The following is a 20232-nucleotide window of genomic DNA, read 5'->3' as shown; positions in this document are numbered from 1 at the left end:
CAAAATGAAAAAAGGCACACAAGTAGGGTAATAAGAAATGTTTTCTATTGATTTTCAATGAAGAGTACCAAACCAAGTCTCTTTCATGAAGGAAAAAAAAGGTCAGTAATCATGTATAATTTGAGCTAAAAAAAACCTCTCTTCAGCAAGTCCCTGAAGCTTAAGAAAATTAGTTTTCCTAATCACATGCTTCACGTAAAATAAAATGTAAAGCTTCACATACACGTTTGGTTTTAACAGTGGGCCCATATGATAAAAACAAATATGAGGCAAAAAACGAAGGAAAACAAAACCCTTTGTAAATAAACAATTCTGCCTATAGCCTCTGCCAATTTTATCACTTAGTGGGGGCAAAATATCCAATAAAATGGAAAATGGAGCATATGGAATCATGTAATCTAAAAACTTCATGATAACTTTCTGCAAATTGCACTTGACAGTTCACCACACTATCAGAAGCTGGCCCCATGTTGATTCACAGTCCTTGAGCCCCAAATTTAAGTCACCAGTAAAATGATCTGGATAAAAAGTTTGCAGCTGTGCTCAACCAGCTGGTTCTACCTTCTGGATGTGAGGCAGCCCGGGACACGGCTTTATCTTTTTCCTTCATGGGATTCTCATCCTCAGAAAGGTGGTATGGAGGCTGGCAGGTCTGTTTTTGATGTGCTTCCACAGGGGTATCATGGAAGGAGACCAGCTTCTTTTCTCCACTCTCACTTTTCACAACTTGTTGTGCTTTCATAACCTTTGTTGATGCTATCCCTAATACCAAAACCTTTGCTTTCAAATCTTGATAGATTTGTACCACAAATCTCCAAACAGCCATTTGAAAAGTAAAGCTTACAACTCCTTTAATTTTTAACAAGGCTCTTCACATAGATTTCTCCAAGATGTATCAAGGCTGTCTGTAGGCAAAACCACTGTTTTGTCAATTTGTTTGTAATTCCCAGAAAAAACTGAGCTTTCCTTTGATGTGAATTCACGTCATTGAAACTTTTACCACTGCCATGTTGGAGAATTGAAGAATGTCATGGATTTCAGAGGCTAGCAGTTTTGTTTCTCCTGGAGTTATAGTCTTCTGTATAACATTTTGTTAGCTTAACATTATACCCAGTTCTTCTTTCATTTTTTTCTCTGTTAGCAAATTATTCTGCCAAATATTGAAGAGTGAGCAAAGCTGAGCAGACAACAGAAGGACAGGGATGGTCCATAAATAAAATAAGGCCAGGCAGACCTCCCTGATTCTGAACAATGGCTCTTCTGTTTAATGGGTCGACAACTAGATCCCGAAGCTGGTTGGCTACTGATAGAGCATCAAGTTCTTCATTCATGGTGGAGGAGGAAGAATTCATCTTTCATGCCATACTCTTGAATAAAATCTTCTTAAATTTGCTACATGTCCTTAGGAGTCCAGAGTCTGGCTCACCATCAAACTCACACCAGTAGGCAAAGTAGAGGGACCCAGACATGTGGAGCAGGCCCCTTGGCTCGCAGTCGTGGCCTGGTAGCACAAACAACTGGACTAAACCAAAGAGAAAAGTCTGGGCCACACTTTTTTTAACTGAAGCAACCTCATCAAAAGGTCTTACTAACAATGGATTCACACCCACAGGAATGGATTAAATTTAAGAACATCTTTTTCTGGGGTACATACAGCTTCAAATCACCACAGGTGTCCTGTTCTATTATTTGGCAGGTCTAGTTGTGAAAAAATGTGAGTTAAAAAATTTTCACTTGGTTTTATCCTTGAAATAATATAGAACAAGTTATTCCTTCCACATAACAACAGTCTTCAAATATATAAAGACATCTCTCACATCTTTATCCTTCTCTTCCTAAGGCTAAACATTATATTGTTTGTATCACTTGGTTTTCAGACTCTACAGTAGCCTGGGTGAGTAGCTTTCAAGAGACTGGGAGAAAAGGCTGGAGGTCCCATATTAATCTAGAGGGTAAAGGACTTTTGAATGCCATTTGAGATCTCTCCTAGATCTGAGAGCACTGTTAGTTCTTACCAAGTTATAGTTCTTACTAAGAACTTGGGTTGCCTTAGCATAGTTCACAAAATCCTGAACCGGGTGTTTAAGCTCGCATACTTAGTATTAGTTGTGGATTTGCTATCCGTCCTTAGAGGTCTCCAAGCAGTGAGTATGTTGAAAATGGTAGAACTATAGAGGTCGTGTGACCATTCAGGAGAAAGTAAAGAACTTTTATTCAGCATTAAGAAAGTAAAAAGGCAAGCCACAGAGTTGGAGAATATATTAGCCATGTGTATAACCAACAGAATATGTTAAGAATTCCTATAAATCAATAGAAAAAAAGATAGGAAACCCAAAAGAAAAGTGGGCAAAATGCAGTTAGAAGTGTGCGGGCCACGGTGGCTCAGCAGGCAAGAATGCTTGCCTGCAATGCCAGAGGACCCGGGTTTGTTTCCCGGTACCTGCCCATGTCAAAAAATATATATATATGCAATTAGAAGTGCCCACAAATGAGATTCTTCAGTGGCCAATAAACATGAAAAGGTAGTCAACTTCATGAATCTTCAGAGAAATTAAAATTAGAACCACAGACAGATACTGCTACATACCCATCAGAATGGCTGAAATTAATGGTTGGGAAATAAAGGGTGGGGAAAGGAAGGGAGAGGATGTAGAACAACTGGAACCCTCATCCACTGCTGGTGAGTGAATAAATTGATATAACTACTGTGGAAAACTGTTCAGTAGTATCAGCTAAAGTTGAACATAAACAAACCCTAACATCTGGTAATCTAATTCTGGACATGTATCCAACAGAAATGCTTACATATGTGCACTGAAAGGCATATTCAAGAATGTTCGTTGAAGTACTGTTCATTATAACCCCAAGCTTGAAACCACCTAATTGTCAATCTGTATGGGTAAACAACTTGTGGTGGATTTCGTTTGTACATCAATGAAAATGAATAAACTACTGCTATAATGCAACAGCATGGTTGAATCTTGCAAATATAATGTCAGATAAGATAAGCCAGAGACAAGAGTATATACTTCACTATTCCATTTATATAAGGTTCAAAAACTAGCAAAACTAATTTATGGCTATAGAATTCAGGAGAATGGTTACTTTGGGAGGCTAGTGACTGAGGTGGGCTTCTGGGGTCTGGCAACATTCTGTTTCTTGGTCTGGGTGGTTACATGGGTTTGTTCAGTTTGTGACAATTTATGACTTGTGAACATTCCTGTATGTTACTATACTTTGGTAATTCAATTATACTTCAAGTAAATGTCAGTGTTTATTAAAATGAAAAAAAAAAGTTTTGATAATAGCTCCCAACTTGTTTATATTTTGGCATATACTAGTGATAGTATACTTGCTTTTTATTCTGGTTGTTAGTATCATGGGTCATATATGGGTCTCCAGATAGTCCCTTCAGAAATCTATTTTCTTTATCTTTATCTATCTGAATGTTTTCCTTTCTTGGCAGTGGTTCTAGTTGTAGTCTGGCTGCTGGTCTTGAGTCTCTGGGGCTGACAGATATCAGAACACTAGTTCGATTAATGTGCTTGGCTGCAGCCGGGAGAGCTGGCCTCTCTACTAGCCCTTCTGCCATTGCGAGCTCCTCAGAACGCTCACGAGGTGGGCACAACAAGGCCAACAAGCCCATCTCTTGTCTGGCCTATCTGAGCACGGCAGTGGGATGTCTGGCATCGAACACCCCTAGTGCTGCAAAACTTCTGGTACAGTTGTGCACACAGGTAAGCTAGTTTCAGTGTTTTTCCTTTTACATTGCTTATTTCTGACTGAATTTTTGAAGTGGAATTGTCTACTCTTTGTTCAGAATTATACATAAAAATTAAACCTGTTTGTTCTAATTCCTCTTTAGAACTTGATTTCTGCTGCAACAGGTGTGAATCTAACCACAGTTGATGATCCAATTCAACGAAAGTTTCTACCCAGCTTTCTCCGAGGAATTGCTGAAGAGAATAAGCTTGTAACATCCCCAAACTTTGTTGTAACCCAGGCCCTTGTGGCATTACTAGCAGACAAAGGGGCCAAACTGAGACCCAACTATGATAAGTCAGAAGTTGAAAAGAAAGGTAAGTTTCATACTACTTTAATATATAGTTGTCTCATCAATTTGATTCATGTTTTTAAAAATGTGTGTTTGCATTTTGTTACATGATGAATTGCATGACATGTAAACTTCTTAATATCATAAAATAAGTACATTGATGCTTTTTCACTGTTAACGGATGCAAATATTAGAAAATGTACCAAATTAGTTTTCTTATAGATTATAGTTTGAATCACCATCAATAATAATCCGATAGGTTTCCTTAATAAAATTTAGATAAAGGAAATATTAATTTTCTTTTTGTGTTAAGAAGATAACACTTTGAAGGGACTATCATTAATGTCTACCCTTCTCTGCATCAGGGCCATTTCGCCAAGATCAGGGGTGACTTTTGGGTCCATAAGCCCAATTCCTTGATTGACTGCTAAGATCATTTTTTTTTTAATATGTTTATTGTACACAACAAACAAACATACAAACATTCTTGACATTCGAACAGTTTATACCTGGTGTACAATTGGTGGCTCATAATATCATCACATAGTTTTGTATTCATCACTGTGATCATTTTTTTGAACATTTGCGTCTCTCCAGCAAAAGAAAGAAAAAAAAACTCGTATGTGCCATACCCCTTACTCCTCCCTCTCATTGACCACTAGTATTTCAATCTGCTGAATTTATTTTAACCATTTTTCCCATTATTTATTAATTTTTTCTCCTTATTTTCTTCTCATCTGTCCACACCGTAGATAAAAGGAGCATCACACATAAGGTTTTCACAATCACACAGTCACATTACAACAGCTTTATCGTTATAGAATCATAAGATCACTTTTGAGCAGCAAAAGTCAACTCTTATTCTAAAGGGCTTGCTGCCTCTGCCCTAGCCTTAAAATTATGTCTGCTGTATTTCCAGTCTAGTGCATCCCTAGAGTAAAGGTGTATAGAAAATGTACATTTGCAGTGAAGCAGAATTATTATAGAATTCGATGTGAGATAACTGCTTTATACCTTGTATGCATAACTTTAGTGAAATGATTGCTTGCAACAGTATTAATTCTTTAGAGATGTAGGTTAACCCATTTTTGTTTGTTCATCACCACCAGCTCTTACCTGGGCATCATTTCATTGTTTTGTTTAAGCAGGTTTAATTGCCCAATTGTATGCCCATCCTTCCTATGATCCTTCTGCTGTAGGCCCTCTGGAGCTGGCTAATGCCCTGGCAGCCTGCTGCCTGTCCTCCAGGCTGTCCTCACAGCATAGGCAATGGGCTGCTCAACAGCTAGTGCGCACTCTTGCTGCACACGATCGTGACAACCAAACTACCCCGCAAACACTCGCTGATATGGGAGGAGATCTCAGAAAATGCTCCTTTATCAAGTTGGAGGCTCATCAGAACAGAGTATGTATTCTGAGCCCAAAGTCTGTGTTAATTACCTTATGTAAGGTAAACTAGTCTCTACCCTTTTCAGTGAGCTCAGCGTTTAGGGCTCTTGGTCTCTCTTGGACTAAATTTCAAGATTTGCCTAGTAATTACCAACTCTTTTTTCTTTGTATATGGGGTTGATGTCATAGTATACAAAATGAGTCGGGGGATGAGAAGAAAATCGAAGAAATAGCCTCATAAAAGATGAAAGCTATACATGCAAAAGGAAAAGAAATTTGGCTTTATTATTTTAATCTTACCCATTGGTCCTGGAGCAATGATGAGGGCAGTTTAGGAAATATAAGATTGACCTCTGTTACTTTAACAGTTTTAAAATTAATGCTTAGTCTTTGCTATTTACCTTATAGAACATTTAAATACGTAAAGTATTTTAACATATTTAATCAAGATTCTAACAGGTCTTAGATAACTCAAAAGAATTTGAGCATCGTTCTTTAAAGTTGTACTTCAAATAGGTAGATATTTACAAGCCATTTAAAAAAAAAACGGAACCATGCAGATTGCATTATAACATGGATACTTTTCTTATAGAATAGATTTTTTTTCAATATGATAGCACTTTTGAAGTCTGATTTAACCACCTAAATTAAAACTTGTTCAGATAATGTTGACTCTTTTTCAACTGTTCCAGGTAATGACATGTGTTTGGTGTAATAAAAAAGGTCTTTTGGCCACTAGTGGCAATGATGGCACTATTCGGGTATGGAATGTCACCAAGAAGCAATATTCACTGCAACAGACATGTGTGTTCAATAGACTGTAAGTGCTAACATTATCTTTATTGTTTAACATTTAAAAGTAGAGAATCGTAAATATGCCTCATCTTGTTTGTGTTCATCAGTTGTCACTGTGTAATCAATTTGTCACTAATTAAAAAAAAATTTTTAATTTAGAAAAATTATTTTTTAATTTTTAAATTTTCTCCATTGGATGGGTATTTTTAAACTCCCAGAATAGTGATTCAAGATAAATATTTTTTAACTATCTGGGTAGATCTGGGCTTACTCAAAATTAAATCAAGGTCTAATTTATTAGCAAATAAATGTTCAGTTATGTTACAGCAGGCCAATTTTCCATCAGTCTTCAAGGACTGTTTAGGAATTAGAATGGTTATATTATTTCTGTGTTAGAATGTAGCATCTTTTTATAGTTTTATAACCAGCTGTGGGTATATCTTTTCTGAGAACTTCCTTAGAGATTAAGTAAATAGAAATCATTGTGCTCTGAATAATAGCCTTATATACAACCCATACAAAATCAGAATGTCTTTGTTGACTAATTAAGTACTATATTAAATGACAAATAATCTAAGACTCACTTTTACAATTCTACCTTTTTCGCCTTATGCCAAACAATATCAAATACTGCTAGTCCACCTATTGAAACGAAAAACTATGTTATTATGTACTCTAGTCTATATGAAACACTGTTTTAAGGTTTAGGGTTTAGATTACTTTTAAAATTCCATACATAATCTGTTATATTTTAGGGAAGGGGATGCTGAAGAAAGCCTGGGATCACCCAGTGATCCAAGTTTCTCACCTGTTTCCTGGAGTATCAGTGGTAAATACCTAGCTGGGGCTTTGGAAAAGATGGTGAATATCTGGCAAGTTAATGGTAAGAGTTGTGTAAATGCAAGCCCAGTTCCTTGACTGACTGCTAAGATCATTTTTGATCAGAACTTGATTTCTACCGAAAGAAGCTTTTTAAGTAGCTGTTTACCCAGTTCTTCTGAGTCCAAACAATGGCTATTCTTTACATTGAAACTTAGCAAGCTAGTCAGCAACCAAAAATCAATGCATAGTGTGCTTTAGTTAGAGAGAAAGAGCTCAGTTCCAGACTTTCCTTTCCAGGAGATTCAGCCAACCTGGTAGTCTACGCTAAAAGTTATTTTCACATACTCCCAAGTGTTCAGAATGGGATTTGAGGAAAAGTAGTGATCATTGACTTTTAAGCTATGTATTCTTTTGAATTACTTTATATATTTCTATTAATTTTGTTTGTTTCACATATATAAGATCTTGTCAATTTTTATTGTACCTCTCTGGAAAGTAAAATAATTGTGTTCTTGGGCTTAATACTTTGTTCATTTTTATGTATCTGAGGAATAGCTGTACTATCCCACATGTTTGAGGAATAGCCATCCTTAACTGTAGGTAAATTTCTTATGTTAATTTTGCTTTCAGTAATTATTAGGAAATTACTTGTACCTTGAGTATTTTCTGTTATTCTCTCCTCTATAAAGCTACCATTTTGTTCCTATTAATAGTTATGGAAAGCTTAATAATTTGGTAATTATATGTAATAGATAAATGAAGGATCCTGCCTTCTTAGTCTTATCAGGAGGCTATTATAAAATTGGAAACTGCTTTGAGTGTCTATTAGAATTAGGTAGTATTTATTTTTGTTCTTGTTACTGTATTTAAGAATTACGTAACAGCTAGTTATTATTTTTCCACTTTTTAGGAGGAAAAGGATTAGTAGATATTCAGCCTCACTGGGTATCTGCCCTGGCTTGGCCAGAAGAGGGTCCAGCTGCAGCCTGGTCAGGAGAGTCTCCAGAATTATTGTTAGTGGGACGGATGGATGGATCTCTAGGACTTATTGAAGTTGTTGATGTGTCCACTATGCAACGTCGAGAATTGGAACATTGCTATCGAAAGGATGGTAAGTGGCTGGGCCTATGTCTAGTTGAGAACATTTCCCATCCTCCAATAAAATAGGCCTAGCTTATTTATTTATTTATTTGTTTGTTTGTTTGTATGCTGTATGGCGGGGTCACATTTCATTCTTTTTCCATGAGAGTATCCCATTACTACAATACCATTTGTTGAATTTTATGTTGTTATTGTTTGTTAGGTTTTGTTAGTTTCTTTTTTTTGTTTGCTTGTTTTGGGAACTGCATGGGTTGGGAATCTAACCCAGGTCTTCTGCATGGCAGGTGAGAATTCTACCACTGAACTATCCTCATACCCCATTAGGCCTAGCTTTTTGGTACTTGCTGTTAAAAATACTGAGTCAGTATTACTTTTGGCTTTGTTTTCTAAATTGTTAATTATCCCGTTGGTGCTTTATTTTAATTAGTTACCAAGTTGAAAGGTATTTTTTTCCTAATCCCCACCACCCATCCCTCCCAAAATGAGATCTAATAGTATTATAATGTATTGGTCATTCATCCTTTGTGTATGTAACTTAACATTTATATCAGGCTCCAAGTCTCTCTTGAAAGTTAGAGATGTCTAAGAGAGGAAAGATAATTATTGTGGAGATGTTAATAAATGTATAAATTGAGGAAACAGGCCAGCAGGGGTTGGGTGGGGTCTGGCAAGAAAAGAAGGAAGTCTGCTTTCATTCACTGTGTTCCCTTTGGATGTGTAGGCATCTTACTAGAAAAGTTTTCATTGTTTATTTTAGGGAAGTGGGGTAATTTAAAGGTCATAGTCTTTTGTTATATGCCTTCATTAATAAAATAAAGCAGACTTTTTTCAATTTAGGTGTGTGTGTGATAGGTAATGCCTTCCTATGCTTCAAAAATTTAGAAGTTTGAAAAGGTATACCATCAAGTCTTTCTCCAATCTATTTAGTTCCTACCTCCACAGATAAATACTGTTTTTTATTTCATTTTGTAACCTTTTATTTTTTTTGTAGCCTTCCAATAGTTACCCTAAAGAAGCAAATAGAATAGGACACATTTGATAGACTATGGAAGCACATTGAATAGGGAATACTAAACAAGCAGAAGGGACAGACCATTTGTTTTCTATGATCTATGTCTTTTCACTGCTGTTTCAGGGTACATTCTGGTCCAGAAGGAAAAAAATTGGTAAAACGACTTAAAATCAGCAAGGGAGTTTTCAAATAACCACCTGAAAAAAAAACATGAAAGAGAAAAAAAAATGAAGTAGTCATTAATTACTTTTAAATTATACTTCAAAAGGGTGTTACATGGAATCCCTGCCTTAAGCCTTACATTTTGTCCAAATACATTAAAGAGATGTTTGCAAAATTAGTTTCATTAGTTGCGTATAACATTTATTGTTTCAAAGTCTTTGTTAAATCCAACAATGACAAGTCTGTCTTTTCTTTATTTTTCTTTTGTTTTGTTTTAATCATATTAGTGTCTGTAACTTGTATTGCTTGGTTCAGTGAAGACAGGCCATTTGCAGTGGGATATTTTGATGGAAAGTTGTTACTGGGAACAAAAGAACCACTTGAGAAAGGAGGCATTGTTCTTATTGATGCACATAAGGTAAAGTATTTACCAAATGATTGTTCTTCCTAATTTTTATGATAGTATTGCTTGATACAAGTTTCTTAATTTTTGACAACAATCACTTAAGATTTAATATTGTATTATTAAAATATAAAGTCTTTGGACCATGTAGATACTGGAAAAGTTGATGTTAAAAAAAAATCCAGGGTAGGCCACAGTGGCTCAGCAGGCAGAGTTCTCACCTGCTATGCTGGACACCCAGGTTCAATTCCTAGTGCCTGCCCATGTTAAAAAAAAAAGAAAAGAAAACCAATAAAGAAGTAAAACCCAAAACAGTGAAATAGGAGCACTTTGGGAATGTTCCCTATTAAAACTAATCTCCCTGTTGAAATTTCTCCTGCCAGGGGTTCCATCTATGAAGAATGATTCCTTTACCTTAAATAGAAGTTGCCAATTCAGTTCCTTATAAGGCCATCGAGGCTAGTATCAGAAATTCATGAAGCCAGGAGTTAGAAGGTTTGGAGGAGACTGAAAAATAAAATAAGAACAAAAACAAACAAAAAACTCAGAAGAGTACAAAATGACAACCATAGAAACATAAAACATGTCTCAGATTCTCATTTATAAATACTGTTCTATTGTAAAGGAAGCTTTTGTATGTTTTAAAAATTTTCTTCCTTTAACTATTGTAGTGATTGCCAGTCAGTCAAAATAACTCAATAAAATATACAAATGTCAATTGAAGATAAATATCTCTCTTCTGAATTAGAATTTCATGTCATGCATTCAACTAACATTTATTGAGCTTTAACTATAGCAAATGTATATAATGCAGACTGTAGTAAATGGTGAGTGGGTCTGGTGATACTGATATGACAGTATCTGTGGTTTGCATTAAAATGTTGATTTCAGAATAATTGAGTAATAGAAATAAAGGTCATAAATAATTGAACTTAAAGTATTTTTTTGTTGTTTTTAAAGCACTGTGAAAGAAGCATTACTCTGGTTTTTTTCTTCTCCTACATTTTAAGGATACTCTTGTTAGTATGAAGTGGGACCCAACAGGTCATATTCTTATGACATGTGCCAAAGAAGAAAATGTGAAACTCTGGGGGCTGATTTCGGGATGCTGGCGCTGTCTACATTCACTCTGCCATCCATCTATTGTAAATGGCATTGCTTGGTGCAGCCTCCCAGGGAAAGGATCCAAGTTGCAGTTACTGATGGCTACGTATGTTGTAAATTTGTGTGTGTGCATTAATTTTTGTTTGTGTTGTTTTTAAGCATTTTTTATTGTGAAATATAACATACATACAAAAATGCTATAAATTTTAAGTACATTTTTTTATTATCACAATCAACTTTTTTTGTGAAAAATAACATATACGAAACAAATTTCAAAGCACGTCACAACAATTAGTTGGACAGATTTCAGAGTTTGGTATGGATTACAGTTCCACAATTTTAGTTTTTTACTTCTAGCTGCTCTAAGATTCTGGAGACTAAAAGAAGTATCAGTATAATGATTCAGCATTCATATTCATTTGTTATATTAATTTTTATATTAATATACTGTTATCTGTATTAAATGTGGCTTTCAGTAATCTTAAACAATGTATTGCCATTTACTGTTCTTATCATGTATAATACCATAAGATCACCTCAGAAGAAAAAAAAGATGTAATCTCCTTATCTGAGCATGATGTTGTTAGAACATTGGTCCCGGTTGTATTTCTTATAAAAGAGTCTAGTATATCTACTACAAATAAATTTTAAGGAGGTTGTTTTTTTTTTTTGTAGTTCTATCAGGTCTTAATTGTTTGCTTTTGAAAATACTTTGCTTGTTTTTGTGTTTTGATATGTTTCAGTTTTATGTGATCTTTTTTTTTAAAGTGGCTGTCAGAGTGGCTTAGTATGTGTTTGGCGTATTCCACAAGATACCACACCGACCAGTGTGTCTATTTCAGAAGGATGGTGGGACCAGGAATCAAAGTGCCAGGTAAATGTCCTGGTATTTTTTTTAAGACCTTATCTGAAACCATGTGTAGTATATGCCATCAAAGTTACTCTCCTGTGGTTAATAAGATACTACTGGATCCCAAAAGGCAAGAACCACTAAGGAAATGTGAATACATGTCACATGTTGTGAGCTTTCTGAGTTAGTCTAACTTTTTATAAGTCAGGGACACCATGATTTCTTGTTAAGGGAAAATAATAAATATAGTTTGATGATTATTATGATGGTAATGAATATAATCGACACTACAGATAGACCAGCCCTAAATTTAATCTTTAGTACAGTAAAATAGGAACACCTTGGGAGCAGTACAGACTAGTTGTTAGTGATACCTGATAAATAGTGATTTCTTTAAATGGAGGTTTCAAATTTAGATGTTTACCGGACCATCTGGGCAAGTAGCATAAATACATGAAGCCAGGAGTGAAAGCTGTGCTGGAGAGATTAAAAACAAACAAAAACTAAAGAGCACATGTTTTATATTAAGGGCACAGTTGCCACAGAACTGTCACCCTTCGGAAATGAGAGCCCACTGTAACCAGATTGTCTGGTTTATTTTTAAATTTTTGATAGAAGCCTGAAATCCTGTGTCTGTTACTATGCTCTGTCATAACTATAAGGAGGAGGGTGCTTAAAGGCAGAGAATGGAAGGAGGAAAAGATAGCTCTCTGATGGAGTGCACATACCACAGAAGTGGAGGTGGGAGCACTAAAGATAAATCTGGTTTGCTTTTTACTTGTGCTTGACAGTAGCCCTGTGAACAGGCCTTATCTATCTCACTTCTAAAACCTGTGGAGAAAACATGGAAATTAGATACCACGTGACAGATAGAACCATCAGCCAAAAAAAAAAGAACAGTTCATTCATATAGACTCAGCACATTCAATTCACAAATGTTAACAGCTAAAAATGAAAATTACGTAAAACTAAATTTAAAAATTAAATCCCATGTTAAAAAGTGGACGTCAAATTTTTTCAGACTCTGAGGAATAATTGGAACTTGGAAATACAATTATTTCTGCCAGTTTGCAAGGTAGGAAAATAGCTTAGAAGGATATCAAAACAAATAAAACTCAGCTTCAGCAAAAAAGAACAAGATTGATATTTTGTTATTTATTCAGTCAGACTAACTCTTATGAGAGCTATTGTCCATTCCCCTCCCTCAATTTTCTACTGAAATACAAAATTTACAAGAATGAATCATAAATCTTGATTTTAAATTGTTATAAACCTGGTTTATAAATTATATTTGAATTTCAATGTATATTAAAAATGAAAATGAATTGCAGGGTGGATATAGGAAATCAGCAGGAGCCAAATGTGTTTATCAGCTGCGAGGACACATCACACCTGTCCGGACTGTTGCCTTTAGTTCTGATGGGTTGGCCCTGGTGTCTGGTGGACTAGGTGGGCTCATGAACATTTGGTCTTTAAGGGTAAGAACATAGATTTTATTTTTATGTTAAGGAATTTTTTTTACATCAACTTAAATATATAAAATTAACCCATCCAGGGTGGGCCACAATGGCTCAGCAGGCAGACTTCTTGCCTGCCACACCGGAGACCCGGATTCGATTCCAGGTGCCTGCAAAAAAAAAAAGAAAATTAACCCAATCAATCCCGGAAATATTTTGTAAAACAATATCTTGAATACTAAAGAAGCTATTTCAGAATCTTCTGTTCTTTAATTTTTATTATTGATGAAAAATGTTTTTTAAGTCACCTTGGCCCTATGAAATTGATTAGTAGCCACACAATTGAGTGTTGCTGAATCTTGCTAAAGTATAAATTTTAAATGTAAATGATGACTAAGGTTAAGTAATGAGCTTTGGTAAATACATCTCATTTTAGGATGGCTCTGTCTTACAAACTGTCGTGATAGGCTCCGGGGCTATTCAGACTACAGTATGGATTCCGGAAATTGGGGTAGCTGCTTGTTCAAACAGATCAAAGGTAATGCTAGAGTTGTATCAAATCATAGGGTTTAAGCCTATAAAGAATCTTAGAAATCATAATCCAAACATCTAACTTTACAGAGGAGACAACTGAAAGCTAGAAGGGTTATTACTTACCCCAAATCATGCAGCTGTATTGTGGCAGAACCCATGTCCCGATTTATATTTGACTACTCTTTCTTTTGTAGCTCTTTTCTACTATAGCCTTTTGTGAAAATGCTTAATTACTGAGTGAATTCATTTCCACCAGAAGTTATAAAGTGGATTTTGACTTGATTATCAAAATTATTATGTGTTGATTGAGACATCACTAAACTGCCTCAAAAGAATTTCCACTGAAAAAAAAGAACCATCCCAAAGACGTTTAACTCAAGTATACAAAATATATTTTGGCTTTCAAATTTAATATTTGAGTAAAAAAAATACTAGTCCTCTGTTGTGAAGTAATTCTATATAACATTATCCCCTGAAGTATTTTTCTCATACACTTAAAGAGCAGAGCCAATGTACTGCTTTGGTTTACACTTTATGTCGTTAAATGATATTAAAATAAAGCTATAAACATGCATGAATAGTCCTGCTGGAGGTAAAATGTAGAATCAGACCCCATGCAATAGTGGCCTGTGTAGAATAAGCCATAGAACCAGAGTTAGAGAAGAACTGCTTTGTTTGTGTATATGTCCCTCAGTGGACAAACAGTAATGCTTCATAGTTCCTCTTGTATATCTGTGGCTATCAGATTTTTTTTTGGAAATATACTAGATACCTTGACCTACAAGCCCTGTGAAATAGCAAGTAATTAACACTGTCTCTTGAAGAAGAATCAGTTAGTCCTAGGTAGTTCACAAATTTTCTGATTATTTCTCATTCACTTGTTTTTACCAAGACAAGATTTAGGACATTTTGAAGATCCATAGGTATTAGAAGTATAGCATGTTATGTCAAAAGTAAAAAAAAAACCAGAAATGTTTAATGCTGTTACTGGAAAAAATTTCTCAAATGTGAGTGGTAATAAGGATTATACCTTTTATTTAAACAAATGGATCATATAACATGATTTATTTTCATCCAGGATGTTTTGGTCGTGAATTGTACAGCAGAATGGGCTACTGCCAATCATGTCTTAGCAACCTGTAGGACAGCACTGAAACAACAGGGTGTTCTGGGATTAAACATGGCTCCGTGCATGCGAGCATTTCTGGAAAGGCTGCCCTTGATGCTTCAGGAGCAATATGCCTATGAAAAGGTAATATTACACTCACACCTAGAGATCCACAGATGCCTGGTGCTTTGGAATTTGAATTGCAACTTTGAATTTGTCCCTCAAGAACATGAAGTCTGAAGAACGTAAGTGAGGCTAGTTAGGCAAAATCAAATGAAGATGTCATGCCTAAAATAGTTGTTCGCTAATTCTAAGTTTGTTCTCCCTTTATTTTAGTGAGAGTAAAATAAAAAGTAAACCCCAAATTTATATAGCATTTTTAGAAATCTTTTTCATCACTACCAAACTTTTTTTTCTTTTTTGGCATGGCCGGCTCTGGGAATTGAACCTAGGTCTCTGGCATGACAGGCAAGAGTTCTGCCACTGAGCCACCATTGCACCGCCCAGTCCCAAACTTCTAAAAATACTTATGCCTTGGGGGTGCATGGATAGTTCAGTGATAGAATTCTCTCCTGCCATATGGGAGACCTGGGTTCGATTCCCAGCCCATGCACTTCCCAAATGAACAAATAACCAAACAAACAAAAATTCAACAAATGATGCTGTAATAAGGGAATATTCACATGGAAAAAGAATGAAATATGACCCCTGCCATACAGCATTTACAAAAAAGAAAAATACTTACGTCTCAAAGTATTATCTGCCCTTTTCTGTACCATTTATCTATTTTTGTGTGGCTTTGGGGGTTGGAGGCGGACTTAATGTGGCAGAGTGAGCATTCTGTCCACTTACCAATGGAACCAGGAATTATGGGATTTGAACCTTAGTTGAGTACTTGTTGCCCAGATAGTGATCCTAAAGTGTCCTGTCTTTCAGCCTCAGTAGTCACAGGTGCTACCCCTAGGTAGAGCTCTTTGATTGCTTATGTTTTGTTTTTGTTTGATTATTCCTGTTTAGTCTTGCTATATTAATGTAATCAACTGTTATGCATCTGGTTAATTTCCCTGAGGCATTTACCCAGGTTTTATTTTCTGAAACACTCAGTTTCTGAGACTTGCTCCACTACCACAAGGGAGTCCCATGTAAGATGGAGAAATCTTCCTTTGATGGCTATTTGGGTTCTCTTGGCAAAGAGGAAATATATGTAATAGAGTAGGTCTCCATGGTTTGGTTATCTGTTTTTTGTTTTGTTTTGTTTTTGTGGAGAAAAACTACAATACTAAATGCAGTATGATATTCTAAATTGGGTCCTGGAACAGAAGAGAAGTATTTGCAGGAAAATTAGGGAAATCCAAATAAAACCTGTGGTTTAGTTAATCCTGTTCTGCCAATGTTAATATCTTAGTTTTGATAAATATACCATGGTTATTTAATATGTTAACATTAGAGGAAGCTGATGATGGATATACAGGAATTCTCTGTACTCTGTGCATCTCTCTGTAAATCTAAAATTATTTCAAAATAAAAAGTTTTTAAAAATAAACTTTATTATTACAGGGTGGGCAGTGGTGGCTTAGTGGCATAGTTCTCACCTGCCATGCCGGAGACCCAGGTTCACTTCCCGGTGCCTGCCCATGTAAAAAAAATACATATATATATACATATGTAATTACAGGCTTTCAGAATCCAGTAGATTAATTTAGAATATTTGGCACAGGCTCTTCAACATCATGTCCTTGCATTTCCTCTTAGCCTCATGTAGTTTGTGGTGACCAGCTTGTTCACAGCCCCTATATGCAATGTCTGGCTTCCCTTGCTGTGGGGCTTCATCTGGATCAGCTGTTGTGTAACCCTCCAGTGCCACCACACCACCAGAACTGCCTCCCTGACCCTGCATCCTGGAATCCAAATGAGTGGGCCTGGTTAGAATGTTTCTCAACCACCATAAAAGCTGCTGAAGCTCTGACCAATGGAGCACAGTTTCCAGAATCTTTTATTGTTCCTGATCTAGAGCCTGTTCCAGAGGATGAACTTGTCTTCCTAATGGTAAATGTAATATGAGTGGCTATTATTGGCAGCTGAGGTTGTAGCAGGGGTATTTGACATGTAGCATACCCTTAATAAGTATTTGCTAGCTAATAGCTAGAAGCACACTCTTAGATAAACTAGAAAAAAATATTTTGCTTTCAGATTATCACTTTCAGTCTCACAACAGCCTTCTACAGTGACAGAACTTGATATGAGAACAGTGGAGCTCTTGTAACCCTTCTGGCCCTCAAAGACATAGTCCCATATTTTCCCTGATTCCTTTGTTTTTAAGTGCCTTGTTAGTGCTTTATTTATATATACGTTATCATTTTTTCCTGGTAATCTTGTGATATTTATGCCATGAATAAGTTCTAAATTATTTGACACTTCAATCATGTCTTTAATTAGCATCAAACAAAAATATGGAAGAGCATTTCAGTTGTCATTTCTTTCTGGTTATATGTGAGTGTGTCTGGCTGTAGAAACTGATGTGGATAAAATGCTTATATACGTTAGTGCAGGCCAGCACTTGATCTTACAACCCCTTTATTTAGCTAATATTTATACAAATATTTAAATTTATAAATACAAATATAACTTAAAACAAAAAAGACAAATATGAATTAAGGAAAATTATCTACATATAGAATATTTTAACCAAGAAGTGTCCTTCAAAGCCCTTTTGACCCAACTCTGTTGTTTTGGAGATGAGGAAACTGAAGCCAGAAAGATGAAGTGACTTGCCCCAGCTACACAGCAAGTTCACAGGGGCAGTGGCCCCCTTCACTTAATTTTGTACCTCCTGTGGGTACTCAGAAAACATAAAATGGTTTGATTTGAATCATCAGTGCTATGATAGTATAGAAACTGTAAAGGGAAATATTAACAATGCATAAAATCATGTTTATCTTCATTTTAAAACTGCTCTTAATTTTTCATAATATTACCATTTGGGGTTGGGAGGAACATAGTTGTTAGTTAAGAACTGACAAATCTTGACTGCAGGATTGATCTTGATATATATCCTATCTTGCAGGATAACAGTAAATGGATTAATGGCATGGATGAGCAGATTATGTCTTGGGCAACCTCTAGACCTGAGGTCAGTAAAAATGGCAGATAATTTTATAGGGGTTGTTTTAGTTTGTGAGCCGCTGGAATGCGATACACCAGAAACAGAATGGTTTTTAAAAGGGAGAATTTATTAAGTTACAAGTGTACAGTTCTAAGGCCATGAAAATGTCCAAATTAAGGCACGGCTGTAAAAATGTCCAAATCAAGGCATCCAGAAAGAAACCTTGGTTCAAGAAAGCCGATGATGTTCGGGGTTTCTCTCTTAGCTGTAAAGGCCATGGCGACGTCTGCTAGCTTTCTTTACAGGCTACTTCAAAGCCTTCCCCAGAGTTATTTTCTTTCTTCATCTCCAATAGTCTCTGGCTGTGTGGACCCTAGTGGCTCTATAGCTTTTTCCAAAATGGTTCTGTTAAAGGGTTCCAGTAAGCAACCCCACCTTGAATGGTGGAAACACATCTCCATGAAAAACATCTAATCAAAAGTACCACCCACAATTGGGTGGGTTACATCTCCAAGGAAACAATCAAGAAGATCCCACCCAGCAATATTAAATGAGACTTAAAGGACATGGCTTTTTTGGGGTACATAATAGCTTCAAACTACCACAGGTGGCTCTCAGTAAATCCTTTGACTCTACATGTCTTTGTATACCCCATGTCTACCATACAAGCTGGAACACACTTCGTACTCAACAAAGGCTTGTTTGAATGAATGGATGAATCTAATCTAAATGATTGTGGCTTTCTAGGACTGGCACCTTGGAGGTAAATGTGATGTCTATTTATGGGGTGCTGGCAGGCATGGACAGCTGGCAGAAGCGGGAAGAAATGTAATGGTACCTGCAGCTGCACCGTCATTCTCACAGGCTCAGCAGGTAACTGGGTGAAGAACTGAAGGAGAAACTTGGGACCTGAGAGTATTCCAGTTTCCTCACTGTCATGACGTACTATGGGATGAAGCTTGTCTGTTTCATAGTCTATTATGAAGAATCACTAAACAAAGTTATGATATGTATAGCTTCCAAATAAAAGTTTTGTAAGGTTTTTATTGGACTTTAGAAGTTAGTTCCCTTAACAAATTTCTGAATTTATCTTGCTTCCAAGTTTAATGAATTACCATCACAATGCACTGGATCTGCCCAGTACATATTTATAGACATTTAGATACTCCTAATTAGTGATTCTTTCTTTGGGGCCATAAACTACCTAGGACCTTGAGCGAGATTTACTTGACATATACCCTCCCCCCCCAAATTGCTATTAATCGTGGTACTATATTTCCAAACCCTCTTGAGACTACTACTTTCTTAGACTTTCTTCTCTGTTTCTATAAGTTCCAGACTACTCTTTCCTGTGTATATCCCCTCCAGTTTCTGCTTCTTGCTGACCTCTAGATCAGTCTTTAATCTTTCCCCATCACCCTTTCTTTCTTCTTTTATCTCTTTTATTTTTGTTTTTGTTTTTTTGGGTGCATGGTCCGGGAATTGAATCCGGATCTCCCACATGAAAGGCAGGCATTCTAACCACTAGATATGTATTTTGTTTTTAATGTTATTATTTAAACTCTGCACAATTGGCTGAAATCTCTGTAGATAGCACGGTTCTAAACTATCTTAAATAGTCAATGAGTCTCATATATCTCTTGGTTGAGTAAACAATTCTATAAGAATCAAGGGCTTGTAGGAACCCCATGATAAATGGCCCCTTCCTCTTTAGTGAATGGATAAAATAATTGATAAAGGTATCCTAAGTATACATTGAATCATTTCAAATTTTGGATGTCAGAGCTATATAAAAAAAGATAATATATTTAATTGCATGTTTTTATATTAGGTCATATGTGGTCAGAATTGTACCTTTGTCATCCAGGCCAATGGCACAGTTTTGGCTTGTGGAGAAGGAAGTTATGGCAGATTAGGACAAGGAAATTCAGATGACCTTCATGTGTTGACAGTTATTTCAGCCTTACAAGGTAAAATTCTCCTTAATTAAAAACTGATCAGAAACTACAGCCTACCTATAGGAATGTTTGCTTGTATTGGAAATCAACTCAATCCTTTGCTAGATAAAGTCATATAGGGTTTTTTCACTTACATTTGAATTCTCTCAAGTATGGTATAATTTAAACTTGCATATAGCCTTTTTTTTTCCTATTTTAAGCTATATTATTTTGCAAGTTATCAAACTTCAATGGTATAAATAACTTTTAGAGATCCACTGAAGATTATAGAAAAAACTTTTTAATTGCTGTATAACAGTAATTAGTCAACTATTAATAGTGGTAGCAATTATGTACATGTTTCATTAAAATTAAAAATCAGTTTACATGGAGATATGCAC

At 35.9% G+C, this 20232-nt stretch overlaps 1 protein-coding gene and 1 pseudogene across 12 annotated transcripts in view; one reads left to right on the top strand and one right to left on the bottom strand.

Moving 5' to 3' along the window:
- The window catches only part of HERC1 (HECT and RLD domain containing E3 ubiquitin protein ligase family member 1), a 291819-nt gene that overhangs the window by 249020 nt on the left and 22567 nt on the right, over nucleotides 1-20232 (top strand). For 11 of the 12 annotated variants that reach the window (XM_077128149.1, XM_077128154.1, XM_077128157.1 and 8 more), the window contains 16 exons: nucleotides 3467-3737; nucleotides 3866-4079; nucleotides 5203-5459; nucleotides 6136-6263; nucleotides 6994-7121; nucleotides 7971-8171; nucleotides 9623-9753; nucleotides 10749-10948; nucleotides 11611-11716; nucleotides 13024-13170; nucleotides 13586-13687; nucleotides 14762-14935; nucleotides 16544-16837; nucleotides 17856-17921; nucleotides 18642-18767; nucleotides 19726-19864. In XM_077128149.1, coding sequence (XP_076984264.1) covers nucleotides 3467-3737; nucleotides 3866-4079; nucleotides 5203-5459; nucleotides 6136-6263; nucleotides 6994-7121; nucleotides 7971-8171; nucleotides 9623-9753; nucleotides 10749-10948; nucleotides 11611-11716; nucleotides 13024-13170; nucleotides 13586-13687; nucleotides 14762-14935; nucleotides 16544-16837; nucleotides 17856-17921; nucleotides 18642-18767; nucleotides 19726-19864 — 2684 coding nt within the window. The remainder of the gene's footprint in view (nucleotides 1-3466; nucleotides 3738-3865; nucleotides 4080-5202; nucleotides 5460-6135; nucleotides 6264-6993; nucleotides 7122-7970; nucleotides 8172-9622; nucleotides 9754-10748; nucleotides 10949-11610; nucleotides 11717-13023; nucleotides 13171-13585; nucleotides 13688-14761; nucleotides 14936-16543; nucleotides 16838-17855; nucleotides 17922-18641; nucleotides 18768-19725; nucleotides 19865-20232) is intronic. The other variant, XM_077128159.1, reaches the window with a different exon arrangement.
- On the bottom strand, nucleotides 498-1352 carry LOC143656229 (armadillo repeat-containing protein 1 pseudogene; annotated as a pseudogene).

The sequence above is a fragment of the Tamandua tetradactyla genome, chromosome 14, assembly GCF_023851605.1.
Source record: "Tamandua tetradactyla isolate mTamTet1 chromosome 14, mTamTet1.pri, whole genome shotgun sequence".
Lineage (NCBI taxonomy): Eukaryota > Metazoa > Chordata > Mammalia > Pilosa > Myrmecophagidae > Tamandua > Tamandua tetradactyla.
The sequence above is the reverse complement of the archived record's forward strand: the minus strand, read 5'-3'. Positions and strand labels throughout refer to the sequence as shown.